Source organism: Rhinolophus hipposideros (genome assembly GCF_964194185.1).
Source record: "Rhinolophus hipposideros genome assembly, chromosome: 5".
NCBI classification, from domain to species: domain Eukaryota; kingdom Metazoa; phylum Chordata; class Mammalia; order Chiroptera; family Rhinolophidae; genus Rhinolophus; species Rhinolophus hipposideros.
In genome coordinates, this window is record NC_138051.1 from 101,803,995 (window position 1) to 101,819,139 (window position 15,145).

At 56.1% G+C, this 15,145-nt stretch overlaps 1 protein-coding gene across 3 annotated transcripts; it reads left to right on the forward strand.

Annotated features, from left to right (window-relative positions):
• Positions 1-3,637: 3,637 nt before the first annotated feature.
• On the forward strand, positions 3,638-9,064 carry SIVA1 (SIVA1 apoptosis inducing factor). 3 transcript variants are annotated; one of them, XM_081050459.1, is made up of 4 exons: positions 3,638-3,830; positions 6,067-6,261; positions 6,902-7,058; positions 8,705-9,064. In XM_081050459.1, the coding sequence occupies exons 1-4, from the start codon at positions 3,713-3,715 to the stop codon at positions 8,778-8,780; spliced, it is 546 nt and encodes a 181-aa protein (XP_080906585.1). In that variant the 5' UTR covers positions 3,638-3,712; the 3' UTR covers positions 8,781-9,064. The 3 variants fall into 3 exon arrangements, 2 of the variants coding, with proteins under 2 accessions (XP_080906585.1, XP_080906586.1); XR_013993475.1 differs by having other exon boundaries at positions 3,667-3,830; positions 6,902-7,252; positions 8,871-9,064; XM_081050460.1 differs by having other exon boundaries at positions 3,667-3,830; positions 8,871-9,064.
• The last annotated feature ends 6,081 nt before the right edge of the window (positions 9,065-15,145 follow it).

Sequence of the window (15,145 nt, forward strand, 5' to 3'; positions counted from 1 at the left end):
CTCCGTGTAGACGAGCTCGTATGGTCTCAGCTCACTACATGGGTAAAGATAAATAAGGAATTTGGTGAGGTTGGATAAAATCTGTTTCCAGGCACTTTGGAAAGCTGCCAGATTCCTTAGAATTAAGCATTCATCTGCCCACCCCCAGCCATTCCAGCCCCAAGCACTGACCCACAGTGAAGGAACACAGACGTCCACACAAAGCTGCATACGAGAATGTTCCAAGCAGCTGCCTTGATCACCGCCAAGACCTGGCACCAACCGAGGTGTCCGTCAACAGGTAAGTGAGCTGTGGTCCACATGCCCCACGCACAGAACGTATTCAGCCACAAAAGGAGTGGGCCACTGAGGGTGCGAAAAGATGGACAGCCTTGAAGTCAACGTGCTGAGAGGAGTAGCTAGACACTGAAGCACATGTGAGGGTCTAGGATGGCCACGCTACCCATAGGGACTGAGGGCAGACCACCGGTCACTTCTGCCGGGGGCGTGGAGGGGCGAGGGGTCACCCACGCGTGCGGATCTGTCTGAGGGATGAATTGCACATGTACCATCTGGGCATCCTATTGGGTATAAATGCGTACAATTTCACTGTAAGTAAATTACAACCCGATTTAAAAATTCCTGAAAGTAGTCCAACCGCACTACACAACTTCGGGACTCTGAGACGACTATTACTCAAAATGTTAGGATCAAGGCAACTCTGAATAAGCATTTTAAAGAACACATTTCCAGCCAGCCTCAGCTTCTGTGCGTTTGTTGGAGAGGACGTTTGCTGCACTGCCCACAGGAAAACAGAAGGTGTGTTCCTTCGTCAGTCCGATAAACATTCACTTCCAGAGTGTCCAACTTTCCCAGGTCACTTATGCCGAGCAGAAATGGTTTGCATGAGCTTGGGTCCTGGCCAGCCAGTTTTCCTGGGGTGACCCCACCCTGGGCAGGGCAGGTCTCCTGACTGGGTTTCCCCTTCCGTGACAGTTGTCCAACCAGAGGGCAGGGGCCCTGTTGGCTCTGCTCAACGCCACCCCAAGGGCCTAGCACGGAGCTTGGCCCTTGTTATGGGGCTGAATTGTGTCCCCCTAAAATTCATGTTGAAGTCCCAACTCCTCATCCCTGAGAATGGGACCATATTTGGAGATGGGATGTAAGGAGATAATTGTTTTCCCCAGCTTTATAGATATGTAATCGATATGTAAGATATAATTTGACATATAATGTGCAATGTGATTTGATACTGGGAAATCTTTGCCACAATAAGGTTGGTGAACACATCCTTCACCTCAAAATTACTACCATTTTGTTGTTGTTATGGAGAGAACATTTACGATCTACTCTCTTAGGAGCTTTCAAGTATACAATGCAGGATTGTTAACCGTCGTCAGCATACTGTACCTTAGACCCCTGGAAATCATCTGTCTTACAAGTGGAGGTTTGTGCCCTTTGACCAACATCTCCCCACTTCCCGCACCCCCAACAATGGGCAACCCCTTCTACTCTCTGCTTCTGAGTTCAATGATTTTAGATTCCGCACGTGAGATCAGACTGTATTCTTCTTTGTCTGTCTGGGTTATTGCACTTCGCATAACACCTTCAATGTTAGTCCGGGTGGTTGCAAAGGGCAGGATGTCGTTTCACGGCTGCGTAGTATTCCACTGCATATACGTACGCCATCGTCTGCTGTCTCCATGGCTTTGTGAACGACGCTGCTATGAACATGGGGGTGCAGACATGTCCTCAAGACATGATTTCATTTCCTCTGCATATGCAGAAGTGGGACTGCTGGGTAACATAGTCATTGTATTTCAATTTTTTGAGGAACCGGCAGATGATGAAGTTTTAAAGAGGTCATAGGGGCGGGCCCTAATCCAGTTTGACTGGCGTCCTTGCCAGACAAGATCAGGACACAAGAAGACAGCCATATACAGGCCCAGGAGCGAGGCCTCAGGAGGAACCCACGGTGCTGACGCCTGGCCTGGGACTTCCCACCTCCAGGACTGGAGACAGTAATTGTCCTGTGTGAGCCCCGCAGGCTGTGGTGCCACATTTCCCATTATCCACTCAGAGTATTCGAAGGCTCGGGGGTGCTTTCAATCTGAACACCAACAACTCTCCAGCAATTCCTAAGATTAAAAACAATATTTCCAGGAATTGCAGCTCTTCCTGGGATGAAGCAAACCCAGTGGTGTTTGAGTCAGTGACGGCACAATCACTGAGTCGGTTCCCTGAAACGTGCGGAAGGAAAAGGGCCACACACCGAAGCTGACAAGCCCCGGGAGGCCAGCCTGCAGGCCCCGCAGGCGGAGACCCCGCGCCCCACAGGATGGTCTCGACACCAAACTTCCTAAGTAAAGCGGGAGGCGGCGCGTGGTCACGTCCGGGCCTGTGGCTTCCTTGACCAAGGCCAGGCCCCACCGCAAGTGAGCCCGTCTGCCGTCTTTCTGCATCGGGGTAACAGGCCCTGGGAACGCCGCCTCCCCCTTCCCGGCCCCCCGGGCTCCGCCCAGCACGGCAGGCAGGGGACTGGGGCCCCCTGTCGCTGTTCTGGTGCCATTACCATCCCTGCTGTAAAATGCCGTTAACTCCCCGCGCCCACCCCGTGCAGAGGCTGTGTCTCCGTCTCACTGTCTATCCCACCCCGGGGATGTCCCGCTTCGCTCTCCCCCGCCCCCTTAATCTATAACCGATGGGTCACATGTAACCTTCCTCCACGGACTCTAATGTATAAAATAAGCTGCCAACGGCCATTTTCTGGAGCATTTTCTGAACCCGTTGCCCATTTGCTTCCCAGCAGCTGTCGGTCAGTTTGGCTCAGACGAACTCCTTCCCTTTCTGGACAGGTTCGGACGTTTCCGCCGGGACACAGGGCGAGCCGGGGACCCGGGGACTGAGCAGCGACGTGAGGCGACCTGGGGCCCCGCCGCCGGCCCCCGCCGCGTGGAGCGCTCCCCCGCTGCTGACGTCCCGTGGGGCGTCACGTCCCGCCGAAGCCGCTCTGCTCGCTGGAAAGGCAGTCACGCAGGAGCCACACGGAGGCCGTGGGAGGCACCTCCGGGCCACGGAGCATCTGAGCCCCTGAGCACGTGTTCTCCCCGCGGCTCCCGCGCCGCCGTCGCGGGGCCGGATGTGACGTGGCAGCGCCGGACGCGCGCCCAGGACAACCCGGGTCGTGCACTGGCCACTCTCCACTTCCGTGAGGATGGGAATTCCTTCAAAGTAAAACTTAGGAGGAAGGAGCTCATCCTCCAACTCTGGTGACGTGAAAGAGGAACTATAACCAGTTTCAACAGTTTACGGACCAAAAAAAAAAAAAAAAACACACAAAAAATGAGACGCTCCGCCCCTTCTGCACCAGGAATGTCGTCCCCGTGTCGCCTCCTGCCTATCAGGAGGCGCACCTCACACAGGACCCGCCCCCAGCGCAAGAGTCCCGCCCACAGCCTCACCCCGGCCTATCCCGCGCCTCTAGCCCTCCCAGTGCCCCGCCCTGGTTAGCCCACTGCGACCCAGGCCTTTCCCGCGCCGCCAACTCCCGCCCCCGGTATCTCCCCTGGCCTATCCCGCGCCGCGCAGCCCGCGAGCCCCGCCCCCACACTCGCCCTCGGCCTATCCCGCGCCGCGCACGAGCCCCGTCCCCGCCCTGCGCGGGGGACGGCGCGCGGCTGTGACGTCACCGGCGAGGCGCGGGGCGGACGCTGAGCTCCCCGGGCCCGCGGCGATGCCCAAGCGGGGCTGCCCCTTCGGGGACGCGGCCCCGCTACAACTCAAGGTCCGAGTAGGCTGGAGGGAGCTAGGCCGCGGCATGTGCGCCGAGCGCTACTCGCAGGAGATCTTCGGTGAGAGCGGGGCGGGCGTCCTCTGTGCGGCGCGGGCCGCGCCCCCAGGAGCTGGGCGGTCGGGGGCCACCGGGGGCCGGGTTGGGGCACCGCAGGAGGAGCGAGTGCGTCCGCGTCCCCTGCGCTGGCCACGACCCTGCAAACGAGCGGCCTCGGCTTCGCGGGGACGCCCCGCTCGCGCCTAGCCCGGTGGCTCGCCCTCGCCTGACAGCACGAGGTGCCCCGGCGCGCGAGAGTCCGGAGCGGGCCGTCCCGGGGGGAGTCGGCCGGTCTAACGGGGGGGTTGAGCGGCGCGCTCTGCCAGCCCCGCGAGCTCCCGGGTCCGGGGGACACCAGCGGGACAGCAATGTGCAGAGGACCCGCCGGCACAGGTCGCTGCAGCGCCACCTGCGAGGGTGCCAGGGCTCTGCTGGCGGAGCAGAGTCTACGCGCAGCCCCGCAGGTGGCCTCCCGCAGGTGGCCTCCCGCAGGTGACCTCCCGCAGGTGGCCTCCCGCAGGTGGCCTCCCGCAGGTGACCTCCCGCAGGTGGCCTCCCGCAGGTGGCCTCCCGCAGGTGACCTCCCGCAGGTGGCCTCCCGCAGGTGACCTCCCGCAGGTGGCCTCCCGCAGGTGACCTCCCGCAGGTGACCGGGAGTTAGGCGGCGAGCGGGGACAGGAGGACCCCCGGCAGGTGGAGCACACGGTGCACAGCCAGGAAACGGACGGTGCAGTAGGCCCGTGTGGCTGGACTCGCCACCTCCGGGTGAGGTGTGAGGGCAGTAAGCCATTGGAGTCCTTGTCACTGGCGCTCATACAGGTTTTAACACTGATGTTGTTGGCCCTCAGTTTGGGGTGGTTGTCACTCTGGGACGGCTCTAATGTAAAGCTTACCTTACTGAGAGGTCGGGGGCGCAGGCACAAGGTTTGCACCCGCACAGCAGTTAGAAAGTGACCTGGGTGTTTGTAATTAAGTGGTGCTGCTGTGTGTTAGGGGCTGGGGAAGAGCCCAGCCTCAGGAGACCCCCTTTTCTGCCTCTTCCCCCCATCCCAACGGCCACCATCCTCACCCACTCTGCCTTTCCTTCCTTGCTCACTCGGGTGGCAAACGCAAATGCTTCCCAAGGCCATGCAGGTGATGAAAAGGAGTGAAGCCATGGGGCCTGTGGCTGAACTGCATATGTAATCCATCAGGACATTCAAAAAACATAAACACTACCAGCAGCAAGAACTAAAAATGGGGACCAAGGCAGTCTGGCGCTTTCCCCTCTCCCTTGACCGCCTGTCGTGGAGCGATTGCAGGGCCCCATGACTTGCAGGTTTTCCAGGGAGAGGGGCTGGGCTCCCTGGGCATTCCATAGTCAGGGCAGACGCCCAGTTTGAACTGCTGTGTAGCAAATTCCAAGCTCAAGGCTATGACACTGACCACAAGACCTTGAAGATAAACATTAGCTTCGCCATGTGACACCCCCTCCCCCTAATTTCCATCCCATTGTGAGTTGGGGAGGGCACAGGAGAGCCCAAAGGAGGAGCTGGTGGCCGGGCTGTCATTAGCCACTCCATTTGAGTTACCTAGTAACTGTTCCTGTCAATTTCACATAGTGCCACCAGCTTCCAGGATCCCCACCCTGGCTCTGTTGGGACAAGACAGAAACAACAAACAAAGCACTTCTGGGGGTGGCAATGGGCATTTGATCCTGTGAAAGTTCCCAGGTGACTGACATGTGGCCCGAAAGAAAGCCACTGCTGTGGGTGCTGAGCTGCCAATTCAGCTCTGTGGGTGGGTTGTCCAGAGCCTGCAGAGGTCTGGAAAGTTCAGGAGCCAGTTGCTGCCATGTCCTGCCAGCAGCTGTGCAATGGGTGAAGGAGGCCCAGCTCTGAGCCTCTGCCTGTGAACCCGTGCTCCACAGCTCAGAACTCCTCTGCCAGACACAGCTGTCTGGTGGGGCAGGGGAGGAGGGGAGCAGTCGTGAGGTGAGGCCACGTGTTGAGAGAGCTGTATGGAAAATGAGCAGAGTGACCGGAGAGGGAGCCCGAGTGGGGCTGCACAGCCCCAAACCTTCCTGTAGGAAGTAGCAGCTGAGCCGGTTCAGGATGGGTGGGAGGCAGGGTGGGTGCAGTTCCCCAGGGAGCGGCGTGGGTAGGGGTGACCGGAGGACAGCACGGAGGGGCCTCACACACCCGGCATGGAAGACAGGATGGCTGTGCGAGGGCTTCTGGGCCAAAAGGCCTAACAGGAGGAGTGCTCTGTCTCCCCAGAGAAGACCAGGCAGCTGCTTTTTCGTGGGGCCCAGGCCTACATGGACCACATGTGGGAGGAAGGCTGCGCCATCGTTGACCTGCCAGAGTCCCCGAAGCCCGGCCCCACAGAGGCCCCGCGGGCCACACATGGACAGATGCTAATCGGACCAGATGGCCGGCTGACCAGGAGGCGAGCCCCGGCCTGCGAAGCCGGTGAGTGAGGCCCACAACAGGCACTTCCCCCCATCTGAGGCACTGTCTGCCCAGCTTCTGGAGCTGGGGCAACCCGGGAAGGCCCCTGACATGTGGAGGCTGCCCCCGCCGACATCCAGCTCTGGCACTTGGGAATTGGCTTGTTACAGTCAGGTCAGAAAGGAGCAGAGACCCACTGGGATGTCCTGCCCGCTTTCCCTGCAGCTTCCTGACAGTCCTGTCGGGGTGGGGGCGGCCTGGTCTGGTGTCTGTGCGGTGCAGTGTGCGTGTCAGACTGACATCTGTGTCCCTGGTTAAAAACAGAGACCCCAGCCCACCCCTGAGTCTGGGCAGAGCCCAGGAATCTCTGTTAACCTGTGACAGAGATGCCAGTCACAGGACAAAGGCCAGGAGAGTTCTGATGCGTCCTGGGAAGAGCTGGTCCTTGCATCCAGGGTGTGGGGGTCTGGGGAGCAGTAACGGGAGGGACACGGCCTGGAGTCACAGAGCTACCCTGCTGTCCTTGCGCATGGGTTGTCCTGAGCATCTGGGCAGGCCAGCTGCAGGAGGGTCGGCCTCTCCCCAGTGGGGAGGCGGTGGCCCCGCAGGCTCAGCACTGCGCGTCCCTGCCGGGCTGACAGGTGGCGTTTCTTCCTCACAGACACATCCGGGGTGGCGTCCAGAGCCTGCTCCTCGTGCGTGCGAGTCGTGGATGGGCCGGCGGCGTGTAGCCAGTGCGAACGCGCCCTGTGCGGGCGGTGTGTGCGTACCTGCAGTGGCTGTGGGGCCGTGGCCTGTGCCCTGTGCGCGCTCGTGGAGTAAGTGCTCGCACCGTGGGGCGCCCCGGCGGTCGTTTCTGAGGGGAGTCAGGCCTCGCAGGTTGCCAGCTCTGCTTGGCCGAGGCCTTCCGTCTTCTGTTAAACAGTCATATTCGGTCCTTTAAGCCCTCACGTTGGGATTGTGCACATGGTTTTCCTACGTGGTGGCTCCTTACTGGAGGAAAGCCTGATAGGTGAGAGCAGGTGCGCCACAGGTGTCACCATGTCCTGTGTGCCTGGTTACGGCTGTCAAGCAGGAAACAGTGTTTGCTTGGCCTGTTAGTTGAGTGCGCGTGTGTGCATGCATGTGAGTGAGTTTGTACGCGCTGAGCCAGCCCAGTGGTGACCCTGGGCTGACAGGTGGCGGTGTGGGCAGCGTCTTGTAGGAAAGACGTGGGGCCCCAAGCGGACTGGGAGCTGCCCAAAACTGCCTTCACCCTGACACTTGAGAGCCAAACATAGGAAGTTAGGTGGGCCTGCTGGCAAGACAGAAAGCCGGGCAGGTGGGGACTCTGGGAGGCCCCAGGGAATGGGACACAGGACTAGGGAGCACTCACGCTACCCATTTGGGGAGTGATATTGTTGGGCGAGGTCCGAGTGTAACTTGATCTCACCGCCTTCACTCTTGTCCTTCTGTTGATGTGCAAACGGGGCAGGGCCTGCATGGCCATGGTCTCCTCACGTTAGCATACAGCACAAGGGCAGGCTGAGGGGTGGCGGGCACCCTGCCAGCCCCATGTCGCGGGGAACTTCCTCCTGCCCGCAGTGTCCTTGCAGGACTTCCCCTGCCAGTTCCCTCCCAGCCTCTACTTCCTGCTTCCTCCTCCCTAGCTACTCACAGGATTTGTGGTGCACCCTCACGATGTACACACCCATTTCTCATGGCCACAGCCAGGTGTGGGCTCTCAGCCCTGTTTTATGAACAAACAAGTTGCTCCACGTCACAAAGCTGAGCTGCGTCCCCAGGCTTGGGAGCCAGGCCTCGGGCCTGCTGTGCCCACAGCCTCCTGCCTCTCCCCAGCTGCTTCCAGCGTGGCTTGTCGGGGTTCACAGCCTGGCTGCTGGCGGGTGGTCCTGGCATGAGCTTTGGCTGGTTCCCGGCTCACCTGCTGACAGCGGGCTTATCTGAAATACCAGGTAGCTTGCAGCTCGGACTTCCTTGCCGACTTCTCAGACTCAGCAGCCTTCCTTGTGTTTCCTATAACATGCTACCAATTTCCTGTCCTTTCAAGACCCCTCCTGATGAATGTCCCTGCGAGTCCCTGAATTTCCTCTTCTTGACCCTATTTTCGTGCTCCCGGCGTGAACCATCGGAGTCCAGGAAATCCCAACTGGACACCTGGGCAGTTTCTCTGGGGGCTTCCATCCCGTTTGAAACCCAAGTGGGGCCCTCGGTAGCTCAGCGGCTGTCTCAACACAGCTGCTCCAACGGGCACAGCAGACAGGCGGCCTTTGTTCCCTCGCTCTGGTGCCGGAAGTACGATATCAGGGCTTCAGCAGGGCTGGTTCCTTCTGAGGCTGCAAGGAAGGACCTGCCCCAGGTCTCTCCTAGCTTCCGGTGCTCTGGCACATTGGTGACCTCCGTGTCCTCATGTCACCTTTCGTCTGAGTATGTCTTTCTTGTCATGTGTTGTTCTTTTTCTCAGAGTCCCCCCATCCCTACCGCAGGGGGACTACATCCTCACAAATGAAGTGAACGGCCCCGTCTCCAAGCAAGGTTGAGGGCCTGGGTGTTAGCCCCTCAACATATTTGGGGGACACAACTCAGCTTCCTAACACCAGCTCTTCTCCCTTCTCCCTGCGATGTCGCAGCTGCAGTGACATTCATGAGAAAGTGCTGTGTGCCAGCTGTGCAGTGTTCGAAGCCTGAGGGCCTGGAGTGGATGGCAGCCTTGCCTGGATGACCTCATGGGCATCGACGCAGAAAACAGCTGGGGGGGGGGGGCTTTCTGTTTTATGTTTTGTACTCCTGGTGGCAGAAGTGAATAAATCCCTTTATATTTGGACGCAAGGACTTGCTTGTGTTGACAGTCCAGAGGGTGCTGTCTCCTGGACGAGTGACCAGCTGGTGCTAGAGGCAGCCCACAGTGGGTCCTAGCAGCTCATTTAATGCCCCCTGGGCTTCATGTGAAGTGCATGCCCGGTCATCCCCCATTTTATAGATGGGAAAACTGAGGCCAGAACCTGAGTTTTCCCATCTATAAAACTTACCAGTCCACCCAGCCAGTCATGGTGAGAAAGAATTTGAACCCGGGTTGTCTGACTCCAGAGTGGTAACCATTGTGCCAGCGCACCAGACTGTCCCTGAAATGGTGCCGTAATGCCCCATCCCTGTGTCCGCTCGCTTTTTTGTGTGCCTGTGTGATGGGGGTCCTGGGTAGCTGACAGGCCCCGCCCTCCAAGAGCAGTAGCGAGCGGGGGCGATTCAGTAGTGCAGCTTGTGTGGCCTGAAGTTTGAGGGAGTCGACAGGACAGGTGATGGCGTTGGCAGGAGACACAGACAGTTGCGGACAAGTGGTTTGCGTGTTCCCACACAAGAGGCCCCTGCAGGGCCACCTCGGCACTGGGGGCAGGATGGGGCCTTCCATGCTCGTGGGGCTAGGGCGGTGTTTGGTGGGCAGTGGGGTCATGGCTAGTTTTGAGGGGTGGGGACACTCTTAGAGGAAGCTGGGTGATGGGGCGGAGCCGGGCCCAGGTCCGGTTTGCTCCAGGGGCTGAGCACAGAACCGCTGAAGCGGGCAGGGAGGGCTGTGGAGAGGCGATTAGGACAGGGGTTGCATGTGACTGCCTGGGGTCATCTGAGCTGAGAGCGAGCGTCCTGAGGTCGTCTGACTGATGGGCAGTCTGCCATGGGCACAGAAACAGCGAGCCATTGTCGGCCGTCCTCGTCAGGGTCATCTCTCGCCTGGCATCCTCTAGGTGTCCACTGGCACGCTTTGACCCCACGCCCTCATTCCCACGCGTGCTGCTACCTCACTCCTCCGCCCGCCCGCCCCCTGGGGCGCAGCTCCAGCTGGACCCGTCAGCTCTTTCCTCCTTTCCCTGCAGCCCGGCCCAACTCGAGCTGGCAGGTGTGCTCGGCTCCATCAGCTGCCAGGGCTCCCAGCCCCTGCTTTGCCCTCTGTGTGTCCTCACAGCAGCTGATCTGTCACTGCCAGGTGTGCGTGGCCTCAGCCCCCAACATGACACCCTCCGTCACTGTCCCCTTACCCTTCCTGACTTCTCATCACCTGACATGATCTGTATTTGTTACTGCTCTCCGTTTCCGAACTGTGAGCTGAGTTCCATGTGCGCCGGCGTTTCACCAGAGCAGTGCCTGCACATTTGTTTGGGACAAATATTTGTTGGGCTTCCAGCAATGGTGAAGTGCCAGGAGCAGGTTTGTGCTCTGCCCGTAAACAACTTTTTAAAAAATACAAACTATCCAGACATTGGACAGCAAACTGCAGGACAGTGACCCTGACAGACGAGAGCAAATGAGGTGCACCCTGGGCTGCAAGTAAGATGTACCCAGGGTGTGGCTGAGAGAGGAGAGCTCTCAGACTGCAACATTGGGGGACGTGGGCTCGGGGGCCTCACTGAGCTAAGAAGTGCGGCCAAGGCATCTGGAGCTTGCATAGGCGGGTGCTGGAGTGGATGCGCAGAAAGCACGAGCCTCTGAAGGCTCACGTGTGTGCAGAGACTGCCCGCAGCTGGGCCATTGGGAGAAGACCGGGCACGAGGCGCCACCCCACAGCCAAGTGGAGAGGCCTCGGCACTCGGCCCACTTCCCCCGAAAGACGGCTCTGTTTCTTCCTAACAGAATTTAAAATCAAGCCTCGAAAAGACCAAACTGGGGCCGGCCCGGTGGCTCAGGCGGTTAGAGCTCCGTGCTCCTAACTCCGAAGGCTGCTGGTTCGGTTCCCACATGGGCCAGTGGGCTCTCAACCACAAGGTTGCTGGTTCGACTCCTGCAAGGGATGGTGGGCTGTGCCCCCTGCAACTAAAATTATACACGGCCCCTTGAGCTGAGCTGCCGCTGAGCTCCCAGATGGCTCAGTTGGTTGGAGCGTGTCCTCTCAACCACAAGATTGCCGGTTCAACTCCCGCAAAGGATGGTGGGCTGCGCCCCCTGCAACGGCAACTGGACCTGGAGCTGAGCTGCACCCTCCACAACTACGATTGAAAGGACAACAACTTGACTTGGAAAAAAGTCCTGGAAGTACACACTGTTCCCCAATAAAGTCCTGTTCCCCTTCCCCAACAAAATCTTTAAAAAAATAAAATAGACCAAATTGTTTCAAGTAATGTAGTAACACCCCAGAAGAAAGCTCAAAAATAGAACTTTTAATCCAATAAGATAAGATTTACAATGTTTAGTGTCCAATAAGAAAAAAATCACCAGAGATGCAAAGAAACAGGGAAATACAATGCACAGGGAGAAGGAAAATCAGTAGAATAGACCCAGAAAAGGCACAGGTGGCAGATTAGACAAAGACATCAGAAGTGCTATGATAAGTACATTCTACATGTTCAGAAAGGTCGAGAAAAAGAGCATGTTAAGGGAAGAAAGGAAGGACCTAAAATGACCCAAACAGAACTCCAGAGATGAAAACACTGTCAAGATGGAAAAGGAGATAGACTGGACGAGATTAAAGGCAGATTAGACTCTGCAGAAGAACATGTTAGTGAACTTGAAGACATGGCAATAGAAACTGCCCAAACTGAAACAGAAAATACTGGGAACAAGTGAACAGAGCTCCAGTGCACTGAACTGAGACGCTCGAGCCCCCTGATGTGCCTGTGGGTGAGGGCCCGGGGCTCAGGGGCGGGGAAACGTGGAGAAAATTACATGGAAGCACAGCCTGATGAATTCCTCAAAACCATTGTGATAAAACTCTTAAAAGCAGCCAGAGAAAAAGACAACTGTCAAGACAAATGTCATTTCAAAGAACAAAAGTAACTATGGCAACAGACTTCAGGAACTGCAAGCCAAGTGTGGAACATACCTTTAAATTTAGTTTTGAAAGGAAAAAAAATGTATCAATTTAGAATTCTATACCCAGTGAAAATACCTTTCAAAAATGCAGGTGAAATAAAGACTTTTTCAGACATACAAAAGCTGAAAGAATTTCAAGAAATACTAAAAGATTTGCAGGCAGAAGAAATGATACCAGAGAAAAGGACCCTGCAGAGATATGGAGAGCGCCTGACTGGTCAGTACATGAGTAAGTAGAACAGACGTTTCTTTCTAGTTTTTAAAGTCTTTTTCAAGGACAATTACTGTATAGAGAACTTCTAAAACTCAACAACAACAAAACAATTTAAAAAATGAGCAGAGGACTTGAATAGATGTTTCTCCAAAGAGGACAGCCACATGAAAAGTTGCTCAACATCACGCCTTATCAGGGAAATGCAAACTGAAACCACAACTTGGTAGCACCTCACACCCGCTAGGATGGCTGCTAATGCTGCCACCATGGGAACAATACAAAGGATCCTCAGAAAATTAGGCAGAATTACCATGTGTCCCAGCGATCCTCCTTCTGGGTGTACACAAAGCAGGGACGTAAACAGTTATTTGTGCACCAGTGTTCATAGAGTGTTATCCACATGGTCCAAAAGTGGCAACAACCCAAGTGCCCATGGCGGATGAGTGAACAAGGTAATGTGGAGTTATGCACACCCTGGGACGTCACCCAGCCTTAAAGAGGACGGACTCTGACACCTGCGGTGGCACACATGGACCTGAGGACACTATTTAAAGGGAAATAAGGCAGACACAGAGGGACAAATCCTGTGTGATCCACTTACACGAGGTCCCCCAAGGATTCAGGTCCACAGAGACAGGAAGTAGATGGTGGGGCCGGGGCTGGGGGAGGGGGACTTAGTGTTTAATGGGAACAGGTTCAGATTGGGATGATGAGAAAGTTCTGGAGACGGATGGTGGGATGGTCACACAACAGTGAATGTGCTTAATGCCACTGAGCTGTGCACTTAAAATTGGTTAAAGTGGTAAAATTCTGTATACATTTTACCAATAAAAAATATCAAAATGTTTAAGAGACAAGTAACTATTGAAAGCTACAATACTGTATTTTGGGGGTTTTGACATATGTGGAGATAAAATTCATGACAGTAGCACAAAGACTGGCAATGAAAGTCTGCTGCTTAGGGTCCTTGTGTGTGAAGTGGCATGACCCCCGGAAGACAGCCTGTGACGTGCACTGTGAATCCTGAAGCAGCCGCGGGGCCCACATTCGTTCGTTCCAAAGGTACTCCAGAGGCAGCACGGTATCCTGATTGGATCCTGGAACCAGAAAGGCACGTTAGTGGGAAAATTGGAAAAATTGAAATAAATTAGCCATTAAAGGAGATAAAATGGGATGATTAAAAAGATGTTTATTAAACCCAAAATAAAGCAGGAAAAGAAGAAAAGGAACAAAGGACAAACGGGCACAGCAAAATAATAGCAAGATGGTATTTAAGTTCATCCCTATCTATAGTTAAATTCAGTATAAGTCTGAACACTATAATTAGAGGGCACAGGCTGTCAGATCGTTCAAACAAGGACAACGAGCTGAGACCCAACTCTGTGGCCTACAAGAAACTCACTTTAAGTACAAAGACACAACTAGTTAAAAGCAAGAGAATGGCCTAAGAATGTATTGAACTGAATGATAGATTCTGTCTTTGAGCGGACATTCCAGGGGTGGTGCCTGGGGGGCTGGCCCAGGGTTGTTCCCACCACAACGGGACCCCACGTCCTTGTCAGCCTTCTCTAGATGCTGCTGGGCTGGCCCGCAGCCCCCAGGGCCTGGGCGGTGCCCCATCAGAGCCCCATTTACCTGCGCAGAACGGGCAGTCCCAGTGCTGAAGTCTCTTCTGTTTCTACCTGTCCCTCCTGAGGCTGGCCTTGTGTGGGACACTGGAAGGTGGTACAGCTCCCCTGCAGGCCAGGCCGTGGACCCCCAGCCTGCTGGCCCTCACTGCCCCCCCACAGTCCCAGGCCACGAGTCAGCAGGCCCCAGCCATGGCCTGTCCCTCCCTGCCTGCGCTGACCTGGCTGGCCAGGGCGGATGGCACCCAGGAGTTTTCTCTCTGTCTCCTGGCGCTCTCACTGCTCTCCGTGGACGCAGCTGCAGAAAGGACTGACTGGGGGATCCCACCCTTTACTTGCTCATCACCCCATTCACCTGAGATGGGACACAAAATGACGTGGTGCTTGTGTCATGCCTGTGACCTTGAAGCCTCTCCTGGACAGTAGGAATGTCCCTCAGGCACTCTGCGCCCCATCACGGCAGGGGCCCCACATTACCCTCAGCCTGGCTGGTGGGGCCGCCACCTGACACTCCAGCTCCAGTTTGAAGGCACTTCCCCACTTCTACACCACTTCTGCCACTTTCAGTAGCTATTTGCTTAAAGTTTGGGGATAATGGAAGGGCATAGCTGTATTTTCTGGTTTCTTTTTTTTTTTTTTTTTAAGATTTTATTGGGAGCAGGGGTACAGGACTTCACTGGGGAACAGTGTGTACTTCCAGGATTTTTTTTTTCCAAGTCAAGTTGTGTCCTTTCAATCTTAGTTGTGGAGGGCGCAGCTCAGCTCCAGGCCTAGTTGCAGGGGGCACAGCCCACCATCCCTTGTGGGAGTCGAACCAGCAACCTTGTGGTTGAGAGGACGCGCTCCAACCAACTGAGCCATCGGGGAAGCAGCTCAGTTCAAGGTGCCGTGTTCAATCTCAGTTGCAGGGCGTGCAGCCCACCATCCCTTGCGGGAGTCAAGGAACCGAACTGGCAACCTTGTGGTTGAGAGCCCACTGGCCCATGTGGGAATCGAACCGCAGCCTTTGGAGTCAGGAGCACAGAGCTCCAACCGCCTGAGCCACTGGGCCAGCCCCATATTTTCTGGTTTCTGCAATGCATGTTTTTGTCTTTTTTATTGCATGAAAATACACAAACTTTACTGTTTTCCATTTTTAAGTGTGCAGCTCTGGTCTTCAATAGTCCCACCGTTGTGTACTCATCACCTCCCCCTACCCCCAGAACTCCCGTCACCCCGCACAGGGGAACCTCTGCGCCCCTAACACTAAGTCCTCATCCCCTCCCCC

Excerpts from the sequence above, each read along its gene's own strand:
- SIVA1 (XM_081050459.1), top strand. The coding sequence starts at position 3,713 with ATGCCCAAGCGGGGCTGCCCCTTCGGGGACGCGGCCCCGCTACAACTC. Across the intron at positions 6,262-6,901 it reads AGCCCCGGCCTGCGAAGCCG|ACACATCCGGGGTGGCGTCC; the intron begins GTGAGTGAGGCC and ends TCTTCCTCACAG. Across the intron at positions 7,059-8,704 it reads GCCCTGTGCGCGCTCGTGGA|AGTCCCCCCATCCCTACCGC; the intron begins GTAAGTGCTCGC and ends TCTTTTTCTCAG.